The sequence below is a fragment of the Bombus huntii genome, chromosome 5 (genome assembly GCF_024542735.1).
Source record: "Bombus huntii isolate Logan2020A chromosome 5, iyBomHunt1.1, whole genome shotgun sequence".
Taxonomy (NCBI): domain Eukaryota; kingdom Metazoa; phylum Arthropoda; class Insecta; order Hymenoptera; family Apidae; genus Bombus; species Bombus huntii.
This window is the reverse complement of record NC_066242.1, coordinates 17,536,367-17,558,684: the sequence shown is the minus strand read 5'-3', so window position 1 is coordinate 17,558,684 and position 22,318 is coordinate 17,536,367. Positions and strand designations below refer to the sequence as shown.

The following is a 22,318-nucleotide window of genomic DNA, read 5'->3' as shown; positions in this document are numbered from 1 at the left end:
CGTTGACGAGGCTGGCCCCGTGGACTACGACGATTCTCCGCCCTCGCCGCAGGCTAACAGTAAGTGTGAATTACAAAGTAAATCGCGTTTCTATAAACGACGACCTACTTCTTCTTGGATCGCGAGATGCGTCTTACTATTTGGCAAGTTCATTTTCTTGAGTTTCGTATCGGTCTATGATTTTTCCAGCTTTTGAGGCGAATTAAGGCCAGGTATCTTTGTTTCGTATCTCGAATTAAGTTTTTTTTTTCCTGCTGAGAGTCGTAATTCGTCTTCTTTTCTATCGTAAACACATCGAAAATTCGAGTTACGCAGGATACGTATCGCGTGGTACGTAAACGGTGCAACGAAAATAGAGGTCCTCCGCCTCGTGAAAAATATTTTTCATTTGTGATTTATCCGTTAGACGAGAAAAAGTTTATCATCGAGATTATATTTGTTTCGAACTGCAAAGTTTGACGATTCGTTTTACGCGAAGAACAGATTAATTCGAATTAATTTTCATAGATGACGAACAAAATATTTTTAACGTAATGTCAGGATCGAAAGGTGGAGATATTTTTTTATACTTTACCTTTTATATATGATGTCTATTGGCTTGAAACAGATTTTCTCCGATTTATATCAAAGGCGTATTATACGCACATCGAGCGACAACAGACGGAAAGAATTCAATTTTTGCAATCCGTGTAAAAGACTGATGCGAATATAATCGATAATTTTAAGATATCAACAGCTATGCAATGATAATTAGAAAATGAGATCTATCGCGCGTGAACGAGTTAAAAGGAAAAGAAAGGCATAAGTTTATTTTGTACGAGAAAGATAGCCGGTTAACAACGCCTTTTCTCGTAACGCTTTTCGTCCTATGTATTTTACCATATTCCTTTTGCGCTGGAACGCTGGATTTTGGTGATTCCAAGAAACCGGTTAGAAAGAGGATCGATACCGTCGTTGCGCGAAACTCGCATTATTTTACGCACTAACGAACGTTTCGAGAAGGTATTTAAATTCCAACTATTTAAATTACTATCTAAATTTGAAATAAGTATTTTAGAAGAGCTTTCATCGGGCTACGCTACACGCAAGTGTCTATCGTTAGATCGCAACGGATAATGTGAAATTCTTTTTCACAGTTGCGACACGAAGAAGAAATTGCTAGCAGTATAAATTATTTAAGCACGATACGTAAAAATTAAGCTAACAGATTTAAGTTCTAACAGATGAAAACAAGGTTACACACGATGCAATAATAATTTGAAGCCGTGAATTGGTGGTGAATTTGAATTGATGGTACAAGTTCACCAACCGCACGTTTTCAGAAGAACAAACATTTTGTACAGCTTCTTTAATTCTCTAATCAATTGTTCTTGCTCTCGGTAGTCGATAAGTTGTGGTAAAAAGCGTCAAAAATGTGTTACGATGTAAGATGTAACCTTTAACTTAAAGTTAGCATTAAAAACAATTTCTTCGATCATTTTCCTAAACCGTGCGACGTTCTTCGCAAAACCTCTTTACCCTCGCGATGCAGATTTCGCGCGCAATCGTATACGACTTGTTAATCGATTTTCATAATCGTGTTTCCTAATCGTAATTCCGCGTTTCGTGCATTTTCTAAAAGATAATAGTCTAGATGAATATTACAGGAAGCCTTTCGAACGATAGAAACTGTCGTTTTCTCGCTATCATCTTCCGAGTTTCAAATTTGGTCAGACCGGATTTGGACGAATTGTCCGATATTAGACCTGTTCAGCTCGTAAATACAAACGTGAAACGTGGGACGCTGGAGAGCTGTTACGCGTTCTTTCTATCGCCTAGGAACCCGGCCCACTTTCCGCTGCACTTCGGCTTTCACCACCTTGTGCCAGTCACTGCGTTTCCTGCACTGATTGTCATCCGCCTCGCAAAAATTGCCAGCCTTCTCCCAACTCTACAGAGTCTTCCTTATCCCTTCCGTTCCCTTCATCGAACCGGCATCGTTTATATCCTCGACTTTTGTCATTTATCTTCGAAATATTTAGCATTGTTTGACATTTGTACGGAAGGGTGATCAGTCTAAAGAAGTACAACATAATATTTACGATACATCAATCTAATTACTATTAATTACTCTCCTAAGTAATCGCCTAAACTCTTGTTTCAAAAAATATCACACTTTGAAACGTTATAAAATGTAAGTGTACGGTAATAAATTGATGCATAGACGATAAGAAGTAATTTCCTCTCGATCGTAGCAAGTTTTCCCTCGTAAATAAATTCGGCTTTTCATCGCCGAATTGAATAGGAAGAAACGTTAACTTCCTAACTGCAAACGGCTGAGCCTACGAACATCGTGATTCTAAAATATTCGCCATAAGTTGAACGATATACAGGGTGGTTGGTAACTGCTGGTACAAGCGGAAAGGGGGTGATTCTACGCGAAAAAAGAAATCGAAAATATAGAATAAACATTTTTCGTTCGAGGCTTTGTTTTCGAGAAAATCGACTTTGAATTTTCGCTCGGTACGCGTGCACTTTATCGCGTCTCGTTATAACGGATCTCACTGCAACATTTTCAGCAATTTTTGTAATAATAAACTTTACGATTACTTCGTATTATTTCATTATGTATTCCTAATTTTCCTTTACGGCAAAAACAAACTTAAACCGCGATAATATCCATCGAGACAACGATCTACAGTGAGATCCGTTATAACGAGACGCGATAAAATGCACGCGTACCGAGCGAAAATTCAAAGTCGATTTTCTCGAAAACAAAGCCTCGAACGAAAAATTTTTATTCTATATTTTCGACTTCTTTTTTCGCGTAGAATCACTCCCTTTCCGCTTGTACCACCAGTTACCAACCACCCTGTATAAAAAGATACACATTTATTGTAAAACGAGTACGCAAGATGAACGGTGGATAAAATAATTAAAAAGACGATATTCGGTCGAAGAAGCTGATGAAAATCCTGCGTTGATGTAAGCGTTAAACGCTTGCTGTGTATTCGCTAAGATTCGGATCGACCAAAGGATTCTTCGACTCGTCCTTCGGTAACGGTATTAATGACCGTCGTTTTATAAGAAAAACCTGACCAAATAAAATAACAAATACATATCTAGAAGGTGAGAGAAGAATGGGAGGGAAGAAGAGATGGAATTGGTAATACGAAGTAACAAGTCTCGCGATGAAATACAGGATGCATCTGGAATCTGGGCTATATTAATACGCAAATGGAAAGAACATTGATATTTTACTTTTATTTTTTCTTACAAGGTACACGGTTATTCGGAGGGGTATTTCGTGTAACTGGAAATGGTGGAATATCTCTCGAGGGATCAAAGTTACAAAAAGATTTATTCCTTCAAAAGTTGTTTGGTATATGGGCATCGGATAGTGTAAATAATTTTTTCGTATGTACAGTAGTGGAGAAGATATCAAAGTTGAGATAGTTTCTTTTTTTTTTTATGAAACCTTGTATTTTTTTATTCGTAATATGGTGACGTTTGTTCGGGTGAATACAACGACCTGTCGCACGATATTATTCCGTGTAGCGGAATGTCATAAATTAGATCCGAAGATGAACGTAAATTGGTAGCCGAACCCTGCGTGACTGCACCATCTAATTCCATCGAATTACGTCACATAAGATTCAACTTCGGATCTAATTTACGACATTACGTGGTACGGTGTCGTGATTTAATATCTCCTCCACTACTAAAAATATTATTTGCACTTCCTAATGCCCTCCTATGTACCAAACAACTTTTGTACGAACGATTCCTTTGTAACGTCGATCCTGCAGATATTTCATCGTTTGCGGTTAAACGAAACACTCTGTATATATGATGAATATTTCGAGTTGGATGTTCATCGATGTTAAATTAATGTTACGTTTAAGCGTTAATACAATTCAGACGTATCCTGTATACAGAATTTTACATACGGTCACGTTTAAGGGGAGCGTAAGGTTGAATATTTTCGTTCATGAGCAATAGGAAAGCGTTACCGACTGTTTTCTTCGAAGTACAGTATGATATTAAAAAAGGAGAACCGTCATGACACTTACGTGCCAAAGAAGCCACGTATGCCGTTCATGTATGCGCGCAGTTATTCACTATACCACGCCCCTCTTTTTCTATCTGTCTAAATTTATCTGAGCATGCATTCGCAAGGTCGTTTTACTCCTACTATGTCGTCGGTGAATTTTCTTAATATTTAATTCGGGTTGTAAGAAAATTAATTATACTTTTACAACGGCTATGATAATTAGAAACTTTGTTAAGAACATACGGCTTTATTTATTGAAAATCGATATCCTAGGCGAAATATTAATATATAATTTCTTGACTGCGTTAAATATAGAAATATAATTAGTTATATTTATACAGTTTCCAAATTTCTTTACAATTGAATCGTTATGGAACTAGACACTTGCTTGATACGTAAAAATTTATGATATCTCTTCTTTTATTCGTTTTCTGTTTTTATCCCACCCTTCTTTTTTAGGGGCTCAAATAAAGTTCATTCGAAGAATACAGTTTTTATATCGTTCAAACGTCGTATAAATCTCTGAGATTATTACCAATAACTATGATAATTACACGCGCGCAAAATTCACAGTGTCAAATTTACCGCCAAACGGTCGAAGTATCTGGAATCGTCGTGAATACGTGCGATTGGATAGGAGAGTCGTGATACATTTGGATTGGCGCACGAGTGTGCGGGCATCGACCAATGGCACGCCATGCCGCGTGGGTCGACTGGAGGGGGTTCCGGCAGTTGGACTCGAGCCCCGGACGATTGCGAATGTGCGACTTCTTTCATCCTGCTTGAGTTGTTTTCGTCGTGTAAAATCACTTGAATTAGTGTATAGTGCGTTTTGATAATAAATTAATCGATTATTTCTTCTGAGATCGACGCAAAACTTCTATAAAGTTTCGTGTAGTATTCAGAAGCAGACGGTGCCAGTGAAAGAGCGTTCTCTAAGGTATGTACGTTAATCACGTCCACCATGAACCGTTTACGGAGAATTTAAATTTGGAACGGATGCCGGCCGGCGTTCATCTGCCGGTTGATTTCGTATGATACGTAGGATTTCGTAGCCAATTTTCCAAATTTTCCAAATGTTACTCGTTATATCGATTCGTTGGTAAAATCCTCGTATCCTTAGTTTGTTTCATTATTGTTCTACAAAAGGCCGACCATCGTCGTCATGGGCTTGGCTGGATTTCTTAGAATTAAATTCAAAGGTTGATGCATAGCCAAGAAATGGTGAGGTAGTAGATTCTTTCCGTTCGCCTTCACGCGGTGGAAGTTGAATTTCTAATAGCTTTTTTTCCTTTCTTTTCTATCGATTCGGAGAGCATACGACATATAAAGTTGTTTTATTGATATCTGAAGATTGAACATTTGTAGCGGCGTGCATTTCAAAAATGAGTGGTAAAATGAAGAATTTGTTTGCTCCTTGGCGACATAATCCACACAACGTAAATGTACATATAGCTGAAACGTAGTATTATTCACGTTCCATGGACACACTGTGACGTTAGCAAAATGGTACAATTCAAAAATCACGTACGATACGTTTTATAACCTGGATCGAATTTAACAATTTTATGCGATGATTTATTGAAAAAGAATAGTCTTATTTTGAACGTATCTATACTTTGTTTCTAAGTATTTGATATAATTTTAAAATTTATTTAAATGTTTCGAATTTCTTCAAATGCATTTATAGAAATGAATATAAAACATAGAGATTTGAGCTGATATACTACGTTTCTTCGATTAACCAATTATCTTATTAAGTTAATATCATTGAAATTATTACCTATCGCAATTAATAGATTCGTGTTTATGTAATATTTATACTTATATTTCATTGGTTTCATTTTGATAATACTATATACATAACAGAATTCTTACAAGTTCCAACTGTTTAACTTGTTAAGCCCATTATAGAATAATTTAGAAAAATATGTTACATCACTAAAAATTAGATCAAAGTTGAACAATATTTGCAGCAAAGAATTCTCAGAAAATTCATTATCCTTACGAATCTGTTTCAATTACTTGAGATGTTTTAAATATAATGTAATTTTAATATATAAAAAATATAACAATAAAAAAGAAATCGACTCCGGTTAAATGCACTATTTTACCAATTTTACGATATTTCATTATCTTTGTGTATACTATTCGGTACATCGAAACATGCATAATTTATATGTACGAAAATAATATCCATATCATGAAAGTATGGCGGTGAATTTGCAATGCAGGATGCACTGTCTAATTTTTTATCAGTTTACCCGTATTGGTCACAATCAACGATACATTAGCCTTTTAGAATTTTCAAACTATCATTTGGATACGGGTTTCCACCATCTGCTTTATTTACAAAGCGAATAATTTTTATGAAACAAAAAGGCTGGTCAAAGTTATTGAAGAATATAGAATTTTGATATAAGAAAGCAATTTTAAGAATCTTAATTCCGCGAGTGCGTTTATTAAAATTTTATTTGATTGACATGCAACATTTTTTCCAATATTCATGTATTTTTTGATAACGTCTAGGAGTAGAATCCCAATATACCAGTTTACAGTTTTGATTGCTATTTGTGTATGTATGTAGTTCAGTTATAAATCTAACCTAAAACAGGTCTGTCTAAAATCTGACCCAATCTTAAACCTAACCTCATTTACCTGCAACCTCGATTGGGTGATATTTAATGTTCTGCGAATGTGTACGTCCACGTCGAGTGGACAGTATAGCGTAACTGTCTTCGACATTAAAGTTTTCTAAACTCACTGATGCTTTTCTTTTCTTTCTTTTTATAATACTCTACTAGTCAAATATTATCAGAAAATTTAGAGATCATTTAAAAATTATTCTTGCTCTAAAGCAAAATTTAATCTTTCATTTTGTAGATTCGTTGTCGCATAATTTAATATTTATTTTTGTAGATGATATTAGAAAAATGAATTTTCATTATTTTCTATAAATTCATAAATGAACTAAATAGATATTATTTATTTTAGTATAATATAGATCTGTGATATAAGAAAAGACCTTGGTATAAATGTTTTAATGTATTATACATATAATTTGGGAATTATCAAAAAACTGATAGTATGATCTAAGAATAATAAAGAAAACCTTAGATAAAAGAAACGTAAATTATAATTCTGAATAATATTCTCTTTTCTAAGATGTTATACCGTGTGAACAGAGTGAGTCGCATTACCGTAAAAGAAATATAAATATAAATAATATGTTAATACAAACATTAATATTTATTCCGAGATGGTTAATTACCTTGACGATGATGGATTAAATTCGCATATTATGTTTTGAACGTCATACGTGTTACGTATATCTTTAATCGATTAATGCCTTATGAAAAAATACCTATAAATATTAACAGATAATTATTGTACTGTATGAATTGTATGACTCGTATGACTCACAATAGGAGATATCATGGTATACAATAAATTATATCGTGAACATCCTTTTATCTAATATCGATAAAAGCGAAAACTCTTCTGCATTTTTGCACCGCGTTTTTCTATTTTTTAAATCGATCAATGTTAAACATTCTACGAGTAATTGTACTCCAATGGTAATAGAATATACGTACCATGTTAAAAATTTGCGCGTCGACCCATTGCGTGTCGACGCAAAAAAAATTAAGGGTGTCATCAGGTAAACACATGGAGTAAACGCGACAATGGGGAAAAAGTGGAACACGCTGCTCTGAAGCGTGTTAATTAGAAAAAAAGAAAAATATTGCGAATATTATCCCCAGTGGCGTTTGTTATATAATTAATATTAAAAACTCTATGTCGTTGAATCACGTGCTACTAACTGTATTGCAGTTTTGAAAGCCCGAAAAAAGATATAAGCGCGGTCGGTTTAGCGTGTCACGACATTAGCGAGGTCTCTCGTCTGCAAGCTGGTAATTGGATCTAACCTAGTGCGTGTAGCATGGATCGGCTTACCTCAAACTTAAGTAAATTACACTGGCCTATGTATACGACGCATCGCGTTCTTCGCGGTCGTGATCTTCCCGATACCAATGATATAGGAAGATGGGATAAAGACCATCGCATACGGTACATTGATTCGTCGATTCTTCCAGGAAAACGATCGAAAATTATTTAACGACGAATTCGATATCTCATGAACCATGATTGAACTTGGTTAGCTTTTACAAACGAAAAGCTTGGAGGAAAAATGCTACAAGTGATCAAATTTTTAACGTTTTAACGTTTTGAAACGAAGCCAAATGCTAAACGTTTTACTTCGACGTACATACACGCACTCATCGTACGACAGAGAGAAACACGCAGTGCAAATGTAAAAGAAAGAAATTCCTTGAGGAAAAATGCACTAGCGTAGTATGTAACTATTATAAAATACTGGACAGAGAATGTAATGTAAAACCGTATTAACTGGTTAACTATGCTTCACTGGTTACTCACACTGTACTATATCCTATGCTCAAATAATTACATTTCCCCTATGCTCGAATATTAAACGTTCAATCGGTTATTATCTGAATATCCGGCCATTCAATTCTCAAGGGTATTTGCAGTGAAAAGCATTATATATGTATGTGGAAATATTTATCTGTAGTAATTAATTTAGGAATACAATTTATTTAGTTAATTTGTACATGCATCTTGAGACAATCGAAACGTTTCACTTTTATGAAATATCGTCCTTTTCGGGTTTGGTAGTTCCAATGTTGATTAACGATTTACAGTCATAAACATTGACTTTTTGATTAAAAGAATGCGCGTTTCTCTTTCAATGTTATCCTAAAACTGCTTGCTTGATTCGTAGACAGAAGTCACAGGTTTTAGTAGAATTTAAATTATTTGAATTACAAAATATTCAGGTACGCGTAGAAAATAATTTTATATACGCTCGATGCTTGACGGTATTTGCAACAAATAGGAAACATTTTCTCCTTATGCTTTTACGTCTGCCAGAGCTCCATATAACGGTGTATACATGTATGTATGTATACATGTTATAAAGCAAGAACTGTAAAAGAAAAACTGTAAATAAATTGCCGATATATCGGCTTATCGCTATGAACAGATTAGCGTTTCGAACGAAAGTGAAAGCAATATTCTCGTAATAATGGATAAGCTTTTTCTTTTCATACGTCATTAAATTGACATTTTGTGGCGAGACCCTTCATCGATATATGCGTTTCAAGGTTAAGTCTATTTTTAATTTGCGATACTTTCTCGGGCGAGCCTTCGTAATAACGTGGAGAGTTTTATGTCACTCATTGGATGAGGGAGGGGGTTCTATACGATACACAGCTTCCCATGATACAAGATATTTTCAAATACTCCGTAATTTATATTATCAATTTTTTCATCGATAGTATAAATAAACGTGCAAATGAAATTATGTTAATGTTTCATCTTATTCGCAAATAATACGCGTAATTTTATCTATACTAGATTTTTAACCGTAACATCGCCGAGCGATCCTTAGGTCTACCTAACGACCATGCAAGACCTAGAACAGAACACCGCTCGATATCGTGATTCTTAATCGCGTTTGACGAAAGAGGAAGTAGAATAAAAACAGCAATACGATTTCAAATAGAAACCTCTCGGTATACGTGTGTCGTACTCGGAACGCATGTGTAGCAAACCGTAGCTGTAGTAAACGATCGCGGCATGGCGTTTATTGTCCGTGCGAAGCCGATAATTTGTCCAGCAGCGATCCTTACTTACGTCAAATCATTGTTCCGAAACTCGTAACCATCTGTGACGTTTTACGCTCGCTCGAATCACAGTCGGTAACGTAGCTCTTCCTTTTGTTTCGATATGATCAGTCTTTCTCAAATACTTACTACGTTGGAGAAGTCTAACGTATCGTTGCGCGTTTTTCAAGCTGCGCCGCACACCGTTCTAAATTCGCACAAAATACACAAGTCAACGCGATACAAATATAACGAAACTACGTCGAATCCCATGATTTTTAAATAAAAAACACTAAGTGTATATTTTTTCCCATGCAACCAATGAAAAATGAAATATTATTATTTTCGTTAGAAATAGACGAAACTTTTCAAACAGACTAGTACTTGTACGCCACTCGAGTACGAGTCTGAGACGTAAATAAAATTATTAGAAAATTCTCATAGTAAACACAGTCGTGTATGTTCGTGGGTCGTATATCGAATTCGTCGTGTTTGCTGGTTATCCACGACCGTTCAAAGACCGATACGTTCGACCTCTCGCAGATCGCTAGGAAACCACAGCATCCTTGTAAAGAAAATATGTACTTTTTGCCATTCGAATCGGGTACTGTACATCGAATGACAACAGGGATCGGGTCAGGTGCAGCTTAGAGAGACTGAGCCTCGAATAGCGGCAGAGTGTCGGTTCGCTTTTATTTTTCCTGTCTCTGTTCTGCCTGCTTGTCGCCGGTTTAAAATTAGCTCTCCCTTGCTCTCTATATACACCAAGTTGAACCGATGCGTTGCACCGTACGTACGGTCGAAATGAAGAAAAAAGCGAAGAACGAAGAAGCAGGAGAAAAAGAAGCTAGCTAAAGAGAGAGAAAGACACGCGTACGGATACAACGGGAGTCCTCTTTCGGGACAAATCTTTTCGACGCACGCTCTTTTTTCTTTGGTTTTTTGCTTTTCGCCTCGTTCCGATGAATCTTCCTGCAGACTTCGTTTAGTTTAGGGTATTGTATATGTATAAATACGCGGCACAATGTCCCCTGGTGTATACTAACTTTGGATACAAGTTATCTCGAACAACGAATACGAAGATGATGATAAATTCAACGTTTTCGTTATTTTTATTGGAATAACGCGCAGCGTCGGAAACGATGCTTCGTTAATCGAAATCTGTTCCGAGATTGAAATTATCGGCTGAAAGAGAACGATGGAACGCAAATGCAAAGGAGCGAACCGAGAAAAGAGGAGGACTATCCAGCTAAAATAGTTGTCGTCTCGGGAGGGAAACTAAATGGATGCAAGTATGTATCTCGAAAGTTGCACGCGGAGATCGTTGGAACGGATTTGCGTTGGTGGTAAGGAAGGAAGGTTAGAATTAGGAACGAGTTAAGACAACGTTCTCCGCGTGGGTTGCCCTTTTTTTGGCATCCCTTGAGCCTGTTTCTATGTACACTTTTGGCTTCTAGAGTTTTCGATTACGTGAAGTGGTAACTGCCTATCGCTTTACGCTGTAAATGTATCTTTTAATAGTAGTTGCTCATCGTGATCGTTTCCTCTTATTAACCGCAGAAAGAATATGTATGTTATTAAAATATTCTCGCTAGATTGCGGGCGTTCGTTCGTCTGAAATACATTAAAATATGAAAATGATATACGCGTGGTATGGAAACGTAACACGTGAAAATGTACAGAGGTATATTCATTTACGCAAAGAATACGCAAAATATGCAACAAGTGCATATATCGAAAGCGTGCTGTAACGATGAAACATTTATTAGCCACGCGTGATGATTACACATAGTTAAAATTGCAATAAGCTATAGGCGTTTATTTAATATACATACGTGTGTGTGTGTGTATATATACATATATCGGATCTTTTTTTGATAATAATATATTATAACAAATCCCTTATTTAATACCAATAGCTAAATAGCAGGTGCGTAGTATTTATAGCTTAGAATATATCTGTGACCATAATTATTCGCATAAATAAATAAATGATCGAAAAAAATATATATGATTTGCAAATAAAAAGGATCAGCAAATACACCAAAGTTTAAGAAGATTCTTAGTTTCTCTGAAATATCCTAAGCTTCCTTTTATATCCTCAAATTCTCTTAAACTCGATTCAAATAATCATTGCGTAAATCATTCTCTTCTCTGTTATATCACAACTTCGTTTAGTTGGTCGATTTCATTAGTTGGTCATTTGTGCATGGTTAACGTTACATTCATTCGTTATAGCGATACCATGTCAGCGCTGTAAGAGCAAAAGACGTGTTTTATTTTCATAAAAATATTGGGACGCCCGATGATCTCGTACAGAACGGCACAAATAAATCGTGCATGCGTTTAAAACTTATTCAACGTGTAAATATAAGCAAGATATATATATATATATATAATAAGAATGGCATGAATGCCATAAATCAAACGCAATACGTTTCTCGATATTTTCAGTCGTATCTGTTCGTTGGTTTCTTTCGATAACATTTCATTCGAAATGAGAAAAGAGGAAAGAATTAACTTAAGATACTATATACAGTTGGGAACATAAATATCGTTCGGCTCTTTCAAACGGAATAACTTTTCTTTAAATTGGACCAAACGACATTTTTTGAAAAGTCAGAAGGATCGGTTTATTGGACGGACGCGTAAAACAAATTTTGTAAAGGTACGTTTAGAAGATTGAAAAAAGAAAAAAAAAAACGTAGATCGGTCGATATCGTTCCGTGGCTTCGAATCGTATCGTATTAAACGATCACGACATTGAAATTTCATATAGACGAAACTCACGCTCGATAATCTGCAACATTTTTTCATCCATATTTTATCGATACATATCGCTATTCATGGATCGCATCGATCATTACCATAATCTGCTCGAGCACAAGCACACGCCATAAATTGGAGAAACATTGGCAAACGTTTCGTAGCGAATCTTGCGAATACTAACTCCCCTGCCAACGTTTCCCTAATTTATGATACTGAAAGAATCGATGTGTGTGTGTGTGTGGCGAACGGGGTATTTTTCACCTAGGAACCTATCGTAGAGTCTGTTTCAACGACCGAACACGAATATCGGAGGAACATCTCGACGAAGCAAACTCGAAGGGGTGGGTCGATCAGCCGGCGCGGCACGGCGCGGCGCGGCGGAGCGATGGCATCCCGTACGGTGAATCAGAGTATGGGGTGAATTTGATGGAACACCGGTTGCTCGTCTTTAAAGCGAAATTCCCTGCACCGACGGCAGGGTGAGTCACCTTGTGTGTGCAGGGCCAGAACCAATCGTAGGAGCGGCGTTCCTGTTGGAGATGAGGTGCGACTGTTGCTATACGCGGTGTGTGTGGTGGTACAGGTGGGTGGTGGCAGGGCCGTCGCGGAAGGGGGTGCACCGGGGGCTCTCTAGACTAGATCGATAATGCATCTGTTGGCGGGCGTAGTTCCTCTTAGTCAGCGGCGATCGCTCCTGCGGCCAGATATCCTACTGCAAACTCGCTTGCTTCTTCGACTTGTGAGTACTATCGCCCTTTCTCCAACGATCACCGTCCTATACTTCGCGTTTACGAATTGCCACAGTTTTTTCTCCTTTGCGTTCTGTCTCGTTGCATTTTCTGTTCTGTTGCTGCAGCACGTTATCGTGTCGTGAGAAAAAGAAAGAAAAAAAGAGAAGCGACGTGGGATCGAAAACGGTAGTAGAATCGATCGTCACGAAGTCTTATCTCGATGTTTGATCTTTGATGCTTCGAAACAGTTTTTGTTCCTTCTGTAGCAAGCGGACCGTGTATCGTTAACGCATAGGGTCGAGCCGATCGTGTTTCGCCTACGAACCGATGGTCGTTTGACGTAACTGGCGATGCAAGTACCATCGATATATACGTTGTCTGCGTATATTTAGTTCGTCGTGAAAAAAAATTCGAAATTCGTCGAAATTTGTAAATAAGTGATCGACGCGTTAAATCGCCAGGTGAATTTTGTATGTTTCGCTGTCGGTGCCAGAGTGTCGCTTATTTCCGTAGGACACGGTACATGCATGTGTACGTAATTAGTATTTTATTAGGAAAAAAAAAAGAAACGAAATTACGTAAACGCTTTGTGCTGCATTTACTGTCATAGCGTTAAAAAATATTACAGAGTTTACAAATACTACTAGTTCTTTTAATTTAAATACTTGGACGCTAGAACTAATTTCCCGTAAACTGTAATCTAAGTATTTCGAAAATAAATAATCGTGTAGATAAAATTACGTTTCTACGCGACGTTGATCTTGCAAGGAAACAGTTCGTGGTTTCTGATCGATTCGATGATTCCAGCGTGTATCAATTTCGACGAATTTTGTCGTTTTTCGTCACCGGTGATCGTCTCTTCAACGCGTTAATAACGAAAATTATATTTTTCTGTTTTCGTTTTGTCGTTTCGATAGTTCGACTATCCTCGGTTGCTCGAGCTGCGCTTTATCGCTGTGTTAATTTTCTAAGGCCACGACTTCGTCCAAGCGAGTTTATCTCTTCTTCGTACTATGTGTCCAAGTATACTTAAATCGTTAGCTAATTCGGAATATCATTTCTTTCGCTACGTTTAGTTGATTCAAATTTACAAACATTTAAAAATATTAATTGTGCGATATTTACAGGATTATTACGCGACAGGTGCATTTAAAAAACGACATTGACGTAAACGTTAGCTGTTGTTATTATTAACTGGTTGTTTATCGATATCAATTGTTCGCAGAGCCTCTTCAGCATGCACTGATCCACGAACCGGATAATGTAGCGGACAGCGAGGATTCCGAAGACGAATGGAACTATTATCGTATTGATCCGAACAAAGAAAAAGATTCCGTAACGCCTGTCGACGAACCCCAGGAAACGAAAAACGTGGAAGAAGAAACCGACGTACCAGAATTAGCTGTGGAAGATATCGAGTCGAAAATCCAGTCTGAAGGCATAGAGGAAGATATTAAATGCGAAAGTCCGAAAGAGGAATCGCCTAAGCTTTTTAACACAGAGGTATTTTTCAATTTTAATTGAACATTTTTCATTTCCACTATTTGCGTATATTTACTTCTACCCTTGTCGATAATAATTCGCTATTTGTTTATTTACGATGCCCCGGCATCGTAGCATCGGCAGCAGTTGCTAGGTCCGATTCGAATCGGTATTTCGTTTGATCCGTTTCGTTTCTTTCGTTATATTTTGTTTTATTTTGTCGTTAAATCGAACGTTTCGTCGGATCTTAATTAACGCGATACTATTAGGTTTTAACGGAAAATCGTTTTTTGCAAATAGATTAGCACCGAAGATAGAATGGAAGAGAAACCGATAAAATTGGAGGATCGTTGCGCAGAGGAGCAAGATCAGCCGAAGGACGTGGATTTTCAATTGAATCCTGACGCGGCAGAATTCATTCCCATTTCACCGCAGTTTATGGGAACGAGAATGAATCTCGTCGAGGATTATCCTGTTTCTGGCTCGCCTTTCAAACAAGTTCCACAGATGGACGACATACAGGTACCCAGTCAGAGCGAATTCGAGAAAGAAGTGTGCCAGCGACCAAGAGAAGTCGAGGTCGAAGAGAAAGAGTACCAAAATGGCGATAGTGTGTCGTGTCGTACCACCGACTATACAGATTTTATGCCTGATCAACAAAAGGCGACCAGTATATCCGGGAATATGGACGATTCTGAAATATCGTCGACGAAAGCTGAATTTGGAGACGAATCGGCAGTCAGCTTCTTAACAGCTAGCGAATTCCACAGAACAGGTATCTCCGCGATAGACGAATCTTTCTCAAGCTCCGACCGCGAGTATGACATCGCTAAAGACCCGATGGCTATGTCCTTCACACCCAGCGACTTCGAAGCGGCGTTCGACAAAAGCGTCGACTTGAACGCCGTTCATAATCTAAGCAACACCGATTTGGAGGATAAGAATGGCATTATGGAAAAGGAGGAAGAAGAAGAATTCATGGCGGAATCACCGAACATGGAAGTTGACTCGAAGAACGTAATAACCACCGGACCCACTGCCGAGGAACTGCCAGACAAGAAGCCAGCATTTTCCGACAAGCTCGTTGACGTATTCGCGAATCTGTCTTTGCAACAAGAAAATTGCCAGGATACTTTCATCGGGCACGCGGACGAATCGGAAACCAACAGCGTTGATTTCTTAAATCCGCGATCAGAGTGTTCCCAATTGGAACAAGAAGAAACCGTGAAATACGATCATTCCCCATTGGCCGAGAATTATTCCTTGGAATTCGAGTCGAAAAAAGAACCCGTTTCCATTGATAACGAACAACCGTTATCGCCTTCGAGCGTCGACATAGACGAAACCAAGCTCATAGACGAAGCTAGCGAGGACACCGCTGCTCTTGCTGGAAGCGATCTTCAAAAAGATATTTACTCGAACGAGGCTGATACTCCCTCGTCCTTGTCACCAGTTCCTGATGCGATGGAAAATGATTCGATGATAGCAACCACTGAGAGCGCACAAGTTCAGTCTTCCATACAGGTTCGATCTTCGTTACACGCGGATGCTCCAGAATTTATACCCACTCAATACAACTTCCAATCGTATGGTATGGAAAGCAACGAAGTGGTTTCCCAATCGTCTGCCGCCGAAACGATCGACGTTTGTCAAGTGTCACGTACGGAAGAAACTGCTGATTCTTATCAAACGTATTCCACAGAAGCTGGTGACGCGTTCGAACTGGTTCAACAGGATATAGTTTCAAACGTACAGTTCGATGAGAAGGAAGTCGACGATTTAGTATGCACGAAATCACCGGTGCAGGGAGTGAATTTATTAGATTTTGCCGAAGAACAGCAGGACGTTTGCGTAAAACATCCTGCCTCTTTGATGACACCATCCCTTTCTCCCCAGGAACTTCAGGAAAAACCAGTTGACGATATTGTTTGCTCTATGGAATGCCCTATCGATATTGGCCAAAAACTAGATGTAACCGAATCGAAAGACGTTACTGCGGAGGACGAAGCGGAGGAAACAACGAACTCTGTAGAGGAACCGATGGAACCAACGATATCGACAGAAGCGACGGTGGAAGCTGTAGAGCCAAAGGCGGAGCCAGTTGAAGAATTTACTTTGAATTTGTCCGATTCTATGCAAGAATTCACAGGTTTGGAGAACCAATTGCAACCTACGGAAGACGAGATTCTTAAATCCGAAGTTGTTAAGGATCTTGAGGAAGAACTTATAAAGAAGGAAGAATCGAGAAATGTCACCGCAGAACTAGAAAAACTCACAGAACCTGCAGTCGAAGTAGAATGCATGATACGAGAAAGGCAGGAGATCGAAGAACTTTTGCCGAAAGTTGATAAATCAGAAATCAACGGTGAGCCAGAAACAGAAATTGAACAATTAAAATTGGAAGAGCCAAAAGTGGATCAGATAGAAGTTAAAGAGCCAGAAATTAAAGATCCGAAAGTTGAGGAGTCAGAAATTAAAGAACCAGAAATTAATGAAGCAGAAATTAAAGGACCAGAAATTATGGAGCCAGAAATTAAAGAACCAGAAGTTAAGGAGTTAGAAATTAAAGAACCAGATGTTAAAGAATTAGAAATCAAAGAACCAGAAGTTAAAGAAACAGAAATTAAAGAACCAGAAGTTAACGAAGCAGAAATTAAAGAGTCAGAAATTATGGAGCCAGAAATTAAAGAACCGGAAGTTAAGGAGTTAGAAATTAAAGAACCAGATGTTAAAGAATTAGAAATCAAAGAACCAGAAGTTAAAGAAACAGAAATTAAAGAACCAGAAGTTAAAGAAACAAAAATTATGGAGTCTGAAATTAAAGAACTAAAAACTACGGAGTCAGAGATCAAAGAACCAGAAATTACAAAGTCAGAGATCAAAGAACCAGAAATGATGGCGTCAGAGATTAAAGAACCAGAAGTTAAAAAGCCAGAAGACGTTAAGGAACTGGGAGAAGCGAAGGAATTGGAAATAGAAAAGACAATCCAAGTTGCAGAAAACAAAATCGTCGAAGCAGCTGCAACGGCGGCCGTGACCGCTGCAGCAGTCACAGCGGGTGCAGCTGCAGCACAAAGCAAAACGAAATCAAAGGTATCCGCAGCAAAACCAATGAAATCTTCTTCGAAGACACCTGCACCGAAATCAGTGCCAACGTCCCCCTCGAAAACTCCAAGTTCCACGACGCGTACGCCGACTGCGGCAACGAAAAAGCCATCGACACCCTCTCGTCCGAAAGATCTAGACGCTCCGAAGAAATCTACGGTTTCAACCGCTGCAACGGCCAGCAAACCATCAGTTTCGAAGACCGCTACAAAAACAACGACATCGACTACTACAACGAAACCAACTAGCAGAACCAACGTCAGCAGTGTCTCTAAACCAAAACCTGTCGCCACGACATCCTCGCCGAAACCGACTTCCACCGATAAGAAACCTACTGCAAACGGTGACGTGAAACCTTTGACTAAACCAACCGCGACTAAACCTTCTAGCAAAACACCGTCCATAACCAAAACCACGCTAGTCAAAACATCCACTACGCGACTGTCCTCCGGAACAACGACGAAACCGAAACCAGCATCTGCTACCACCACGACCGTCAAATCCAGCATAACTCCAAAATCCAGCAGCACCGCGACCAACGCTTCCAATACTACCACGGCGGCTAGTACGAGACCTAAAACGGCTCCAGCCGTTGGAAATGCTATGAAAGCTCGCTTAAACGCCAGCAAGTCGCCGATAATCGATAAACAAGTTAAAGAAACAGCCAACAAGCAGATTTCCATGGGGCGAACAAGTACCGCTGCTAGCAAGACGACTCGTTTATCTACCAGTGCTTCTACCACAACCACGGTAAAACGTGTATCCTCGACAACGAAAACTACCACGGCTGCGTCACCAACCAAGAAATCTACCACTGTAACGAAAGTTTCCAAAACTTCGTCTATGGGAAAAACAAGCATCGACAAAGGAAAGGTACTACAGAATGGCGTGTCTGAGATAAACGCGTTAATCGACTCGATGATCGATGACGTACCGAAAAAAGATCTGTCGCCTGTTGTTACTCCAAACGATAACCAGCTGATCATGAGTTCCGATTGAATTTGCGGTAAACAAGACCGATTTCAATCTTAGTTTTATGTCGATCGTACATCACGCACTGATAAACGTTCTATATTTACCAAAAAAAGAGAAACATCAGAACATCCGCTAAAAAAAAAAGTAGTTTCTTAGGGAATATATAACGAACCGGAAAAAGTTTTTACTATAATTAGCGTAAACTATAAAATATAATATATTAATGTGTATATGTACCGATGAAGTAATAAGTCTGTTTATCTATATCGGCGGAGAGAGATTGTGCGAGAGAAAGAGAATGGATGAAAGCGTGAGAGAGTGAGAGAAAGAAAGAGAGAGAGGGAGAGAGAGAGAGAGCGTGCGAGAGAGGGTGGTGTAAGAGAGAATATATACTAAAAAAAAAAAAGAAAAAGAAAAAATAAAATATATGCTATCGCTTTTGACTGCTTCGATCGTACTGGAAATGTGATGTCTTGCTGGTAGCAAAAGATATGTAATAAAATCGGAATGCGAGAGAGAGAGAGAGAGAGAGAGAAGAAAGAAGAAACGCGAATTAAAAAGCGAGGAAAATATCGAATGTTTTTTTTTTTTTTTTTTTTTTTTTTGTAAATAAATGGACGCATTTCCGGAAGCGGTCTTTGAGATATTAATTGAAGAGGAATGCCCACTCTTGGTGCTGTAACTGGCCTGTAAACATGACATTACACAAGCAGCGCAAGTTCACCAAGTCACCAACAGTTAAAATTCGGAATCCGGAGAGAGTGTTACGTCACGCTTGACCGTACGAGTCGGTTTCTTAACATATTCTTAACGTAAATGACGAAGCTGGACGGTTTTTTATACTTTTTAATTTTATATGTGCATTATACATGATAATAATTAATCGCCGTACTTTTTATAGAAGAAAACTTACATTACACATACATGTAACGCGTATGTACAAATACGTACGCAGAAACATATAAACATAACATATGAACATGAACGTATTCACACATTCGAACATACACGTACACATAAACAGAAAACGTGGACGACAGGTAACATATATTTATTTTTCTTTGTTTGTTCCTATTCCGAAGTTGAGTATACTGCGAGAGAATATTATAAACTTGTCATTCATTACTACTATTCTTATGTATTCTCTATCCATCTATGTACAGCACTTCTATGAGTTAATGTGATATCTATTATATTAAATAAATTCGAACAAATACGAAACGAAAGGACAATTTATATGTGTAACACGTGAAAATCAACTATACACATAACGTGGAAAAATGCGAGCAACGATGAAAGAAGAGGGATTTATTCAAAAGAATGATTGCAATACGAGGAAAAGAATTGATTACCCTGCTAAGGACCATTTCGTTGCTCGGTTTTAAAGGTGCGACTGAATTATACATTCGACAGGTATTCGATCTTTATTACCACTAAACGATACGAATAAAGAAGTAAAGAAAATTTTCAATGCTATTTATGACAGTCCCACGGAATTTTTAACTACCAAAATAACATTACGGTGTAAAACAAAACCCGCATATTCTTTTATTTATGTTTCTCATATTATCATCCTTTCTGTTTCTTTCTCTTTTCGTATACAGACTAGTTGTTGCTCGGGTCTATTTGTTTATAAATTTATCCCAGAGCCTCTTCGTACACTACGTTAATATGTAGTGTGTTATACACCCATCCATCATGCCCGTACTCAATATTCGGATCTTATTGCATCGCAGAACATCTTTTATTGACCCATCGCGTTCTTATTGACCGATAAAGATGAGCGATCCACGCATCTGTTCTGCGTTTTATTTTACGTTGCCACTGGCACACTACCTTTCTTTGAATAGTACATCGGGTTCTATTTTTTTAAAAAGAAGTTTCCCATCATCATCAGAAGAAAAATGACACCGAAAAGTGGGCGGTATAAACTGCAAGTGTAATGAATCGAAAAGCCCCAAAAACTATCCTCAAATTAGAAATACAATCGCAAAGCTTGATCGCGATAACGTTGATGCTGACACAACAATCGGCAATAGATACCTAACGATAAGGCCCTCTGGCTTCGAGCATCCCCACCATTGCGTAGGCTGATGAGCCAAACTACTAAAATACATCTACATACATACATATGCATACAATTGCGATGGAAAGTGAAAAATTGCATCAGTAAGTTTTATTTTCAGCGAAACGATCAACGTTATATCGTATTGTATCGAGGCTTGTGCCTATTACAATCTGTTTTGAGTATGGGCACGTTTGATACATTTTGTTTCTAACTTAATTTATTGGTTAGAACTATACCTCTAGCTCAATTTCTTTCGTTATTCTAAGTCTTATCTGCTAATGCGTTTGTACATATGTATGTTTCTATAATACTATAATGTTGTACGCGAGTATATATATGTTTCCTTAATTAATAATTCTCTGTTTTTGTGTTAGTATTTGGGTATTTAACCGAATGATTAATAACTTGTTCAATGAATTATAAAAGATGAACGACTATTCAAGCATGTTCCATACGAAATTATAATTTTGGTTTTCCTTCTCGAAAGATGAATACTACTCGAAACTTAGAGTTTGAAACTTCAGAGATATAAGTACAGCCTTGAATCAGTAATTAACTTTCAATGATGACTATATATCAGTTTCGTCTTCTCTTTGACTCTATCTAAACGATCAGAGGTCACGTGATCTTTCCTTCATATAGGATGAATGAGTTTATTCCCATTAAATAATACGCCACTCTATATACAAATATACGCGCGTGTATTACTTTTCACTATTTGAAGGTCAATTTAACTTGTAAGTGCTTCCTTCTGTTCATCGGTGCAAATCACATCTTCGATCATCAACCATACCCTGAGGTGGGTTTACGGTAAAACAGAATCATCGATCCTCTTTCGCTAACTTCGTACTATCAGTTATCAATTTTATGTTTCTATTTTCTAAACCCCTATTCGAAAAATATTATACATTATATAATATTAAATATATTAGTAATAACGGTATTGATATAATTCATTTTTGTTCATGATTGTACTCATTTTTTCTCTCTTCCATCTTTTTTAGTTTCCATCTTTCATTGCTTTTTCGTACTAATATAATTCCGAAACATTTAAATATTCCTTATTTTTAATTGCAATAACTCAGAAATTAAGATTAGAAATTACTTTTTCTCGCTATATAAATACGTAACTACATCTTATTACAAAACTTAATAAAACTGTACCCTATATACGACTATATGGACTAGCTTGTATAATTTTTTTTACAGAGAATAATAGTATAAGTAGCTTTCCAATTGTATGTATGTACATATATTTTATATCTCATTGTAAAATTTACTGTTTCAAATCTTAGTCTTTTTCTATCATTTCGATATAAATTTTGTATTTAGCTAATGATCTATTACAATTTAAAAAATTATGCAAAATTTAAATAAAATAAAATAATTCCTTGTTCAGTTCCTATTCCCAAAATAAACAAAACATGTATGTATATTTTTCTGATTAATAAAAATTAAAATAAGAAAA

At 37.5% G+C, this 22,318-nt stretch overlaps 1 protein-coding gene across 3 annotated transcripts in view; it reads left to right on the top strand.

The window, feature by feature from the left end:
- The window catches only part of LOC126866005 (titin-like), a 62,720-nt gene extending 43,334 nt beyond the window's left edge, over window positions 1-19,386 (top strand). For all 3 annotated transcript variants that reach the window (XM_050619009.1, XM_050619008.1, XM_050619010.1), the window contains 3 exons: window positions 1-59; window positions 14,446-14,723; window positions 15,003-19,386. The exon at window positions 1-59 is cut by the window's left edge and continues 886 nt beyond it. In XM_050619009.1, coding sequence (XP_050474966.1) covers window positions 1-59; window positions 14,446-14,723; window positions 15,003-18,806 — 4,141 coding nt within the window. In that variant the 3' untranslated portion in view covers window positions 18,807-19,386. The remainder of the gene's footprint in view (window positions 60-14,445; window positions 14,724-15,002) is intronic.
- The last annotated feature ends 2,932 nt before the right edge of the window (window positions 19,387-22,318 follow it).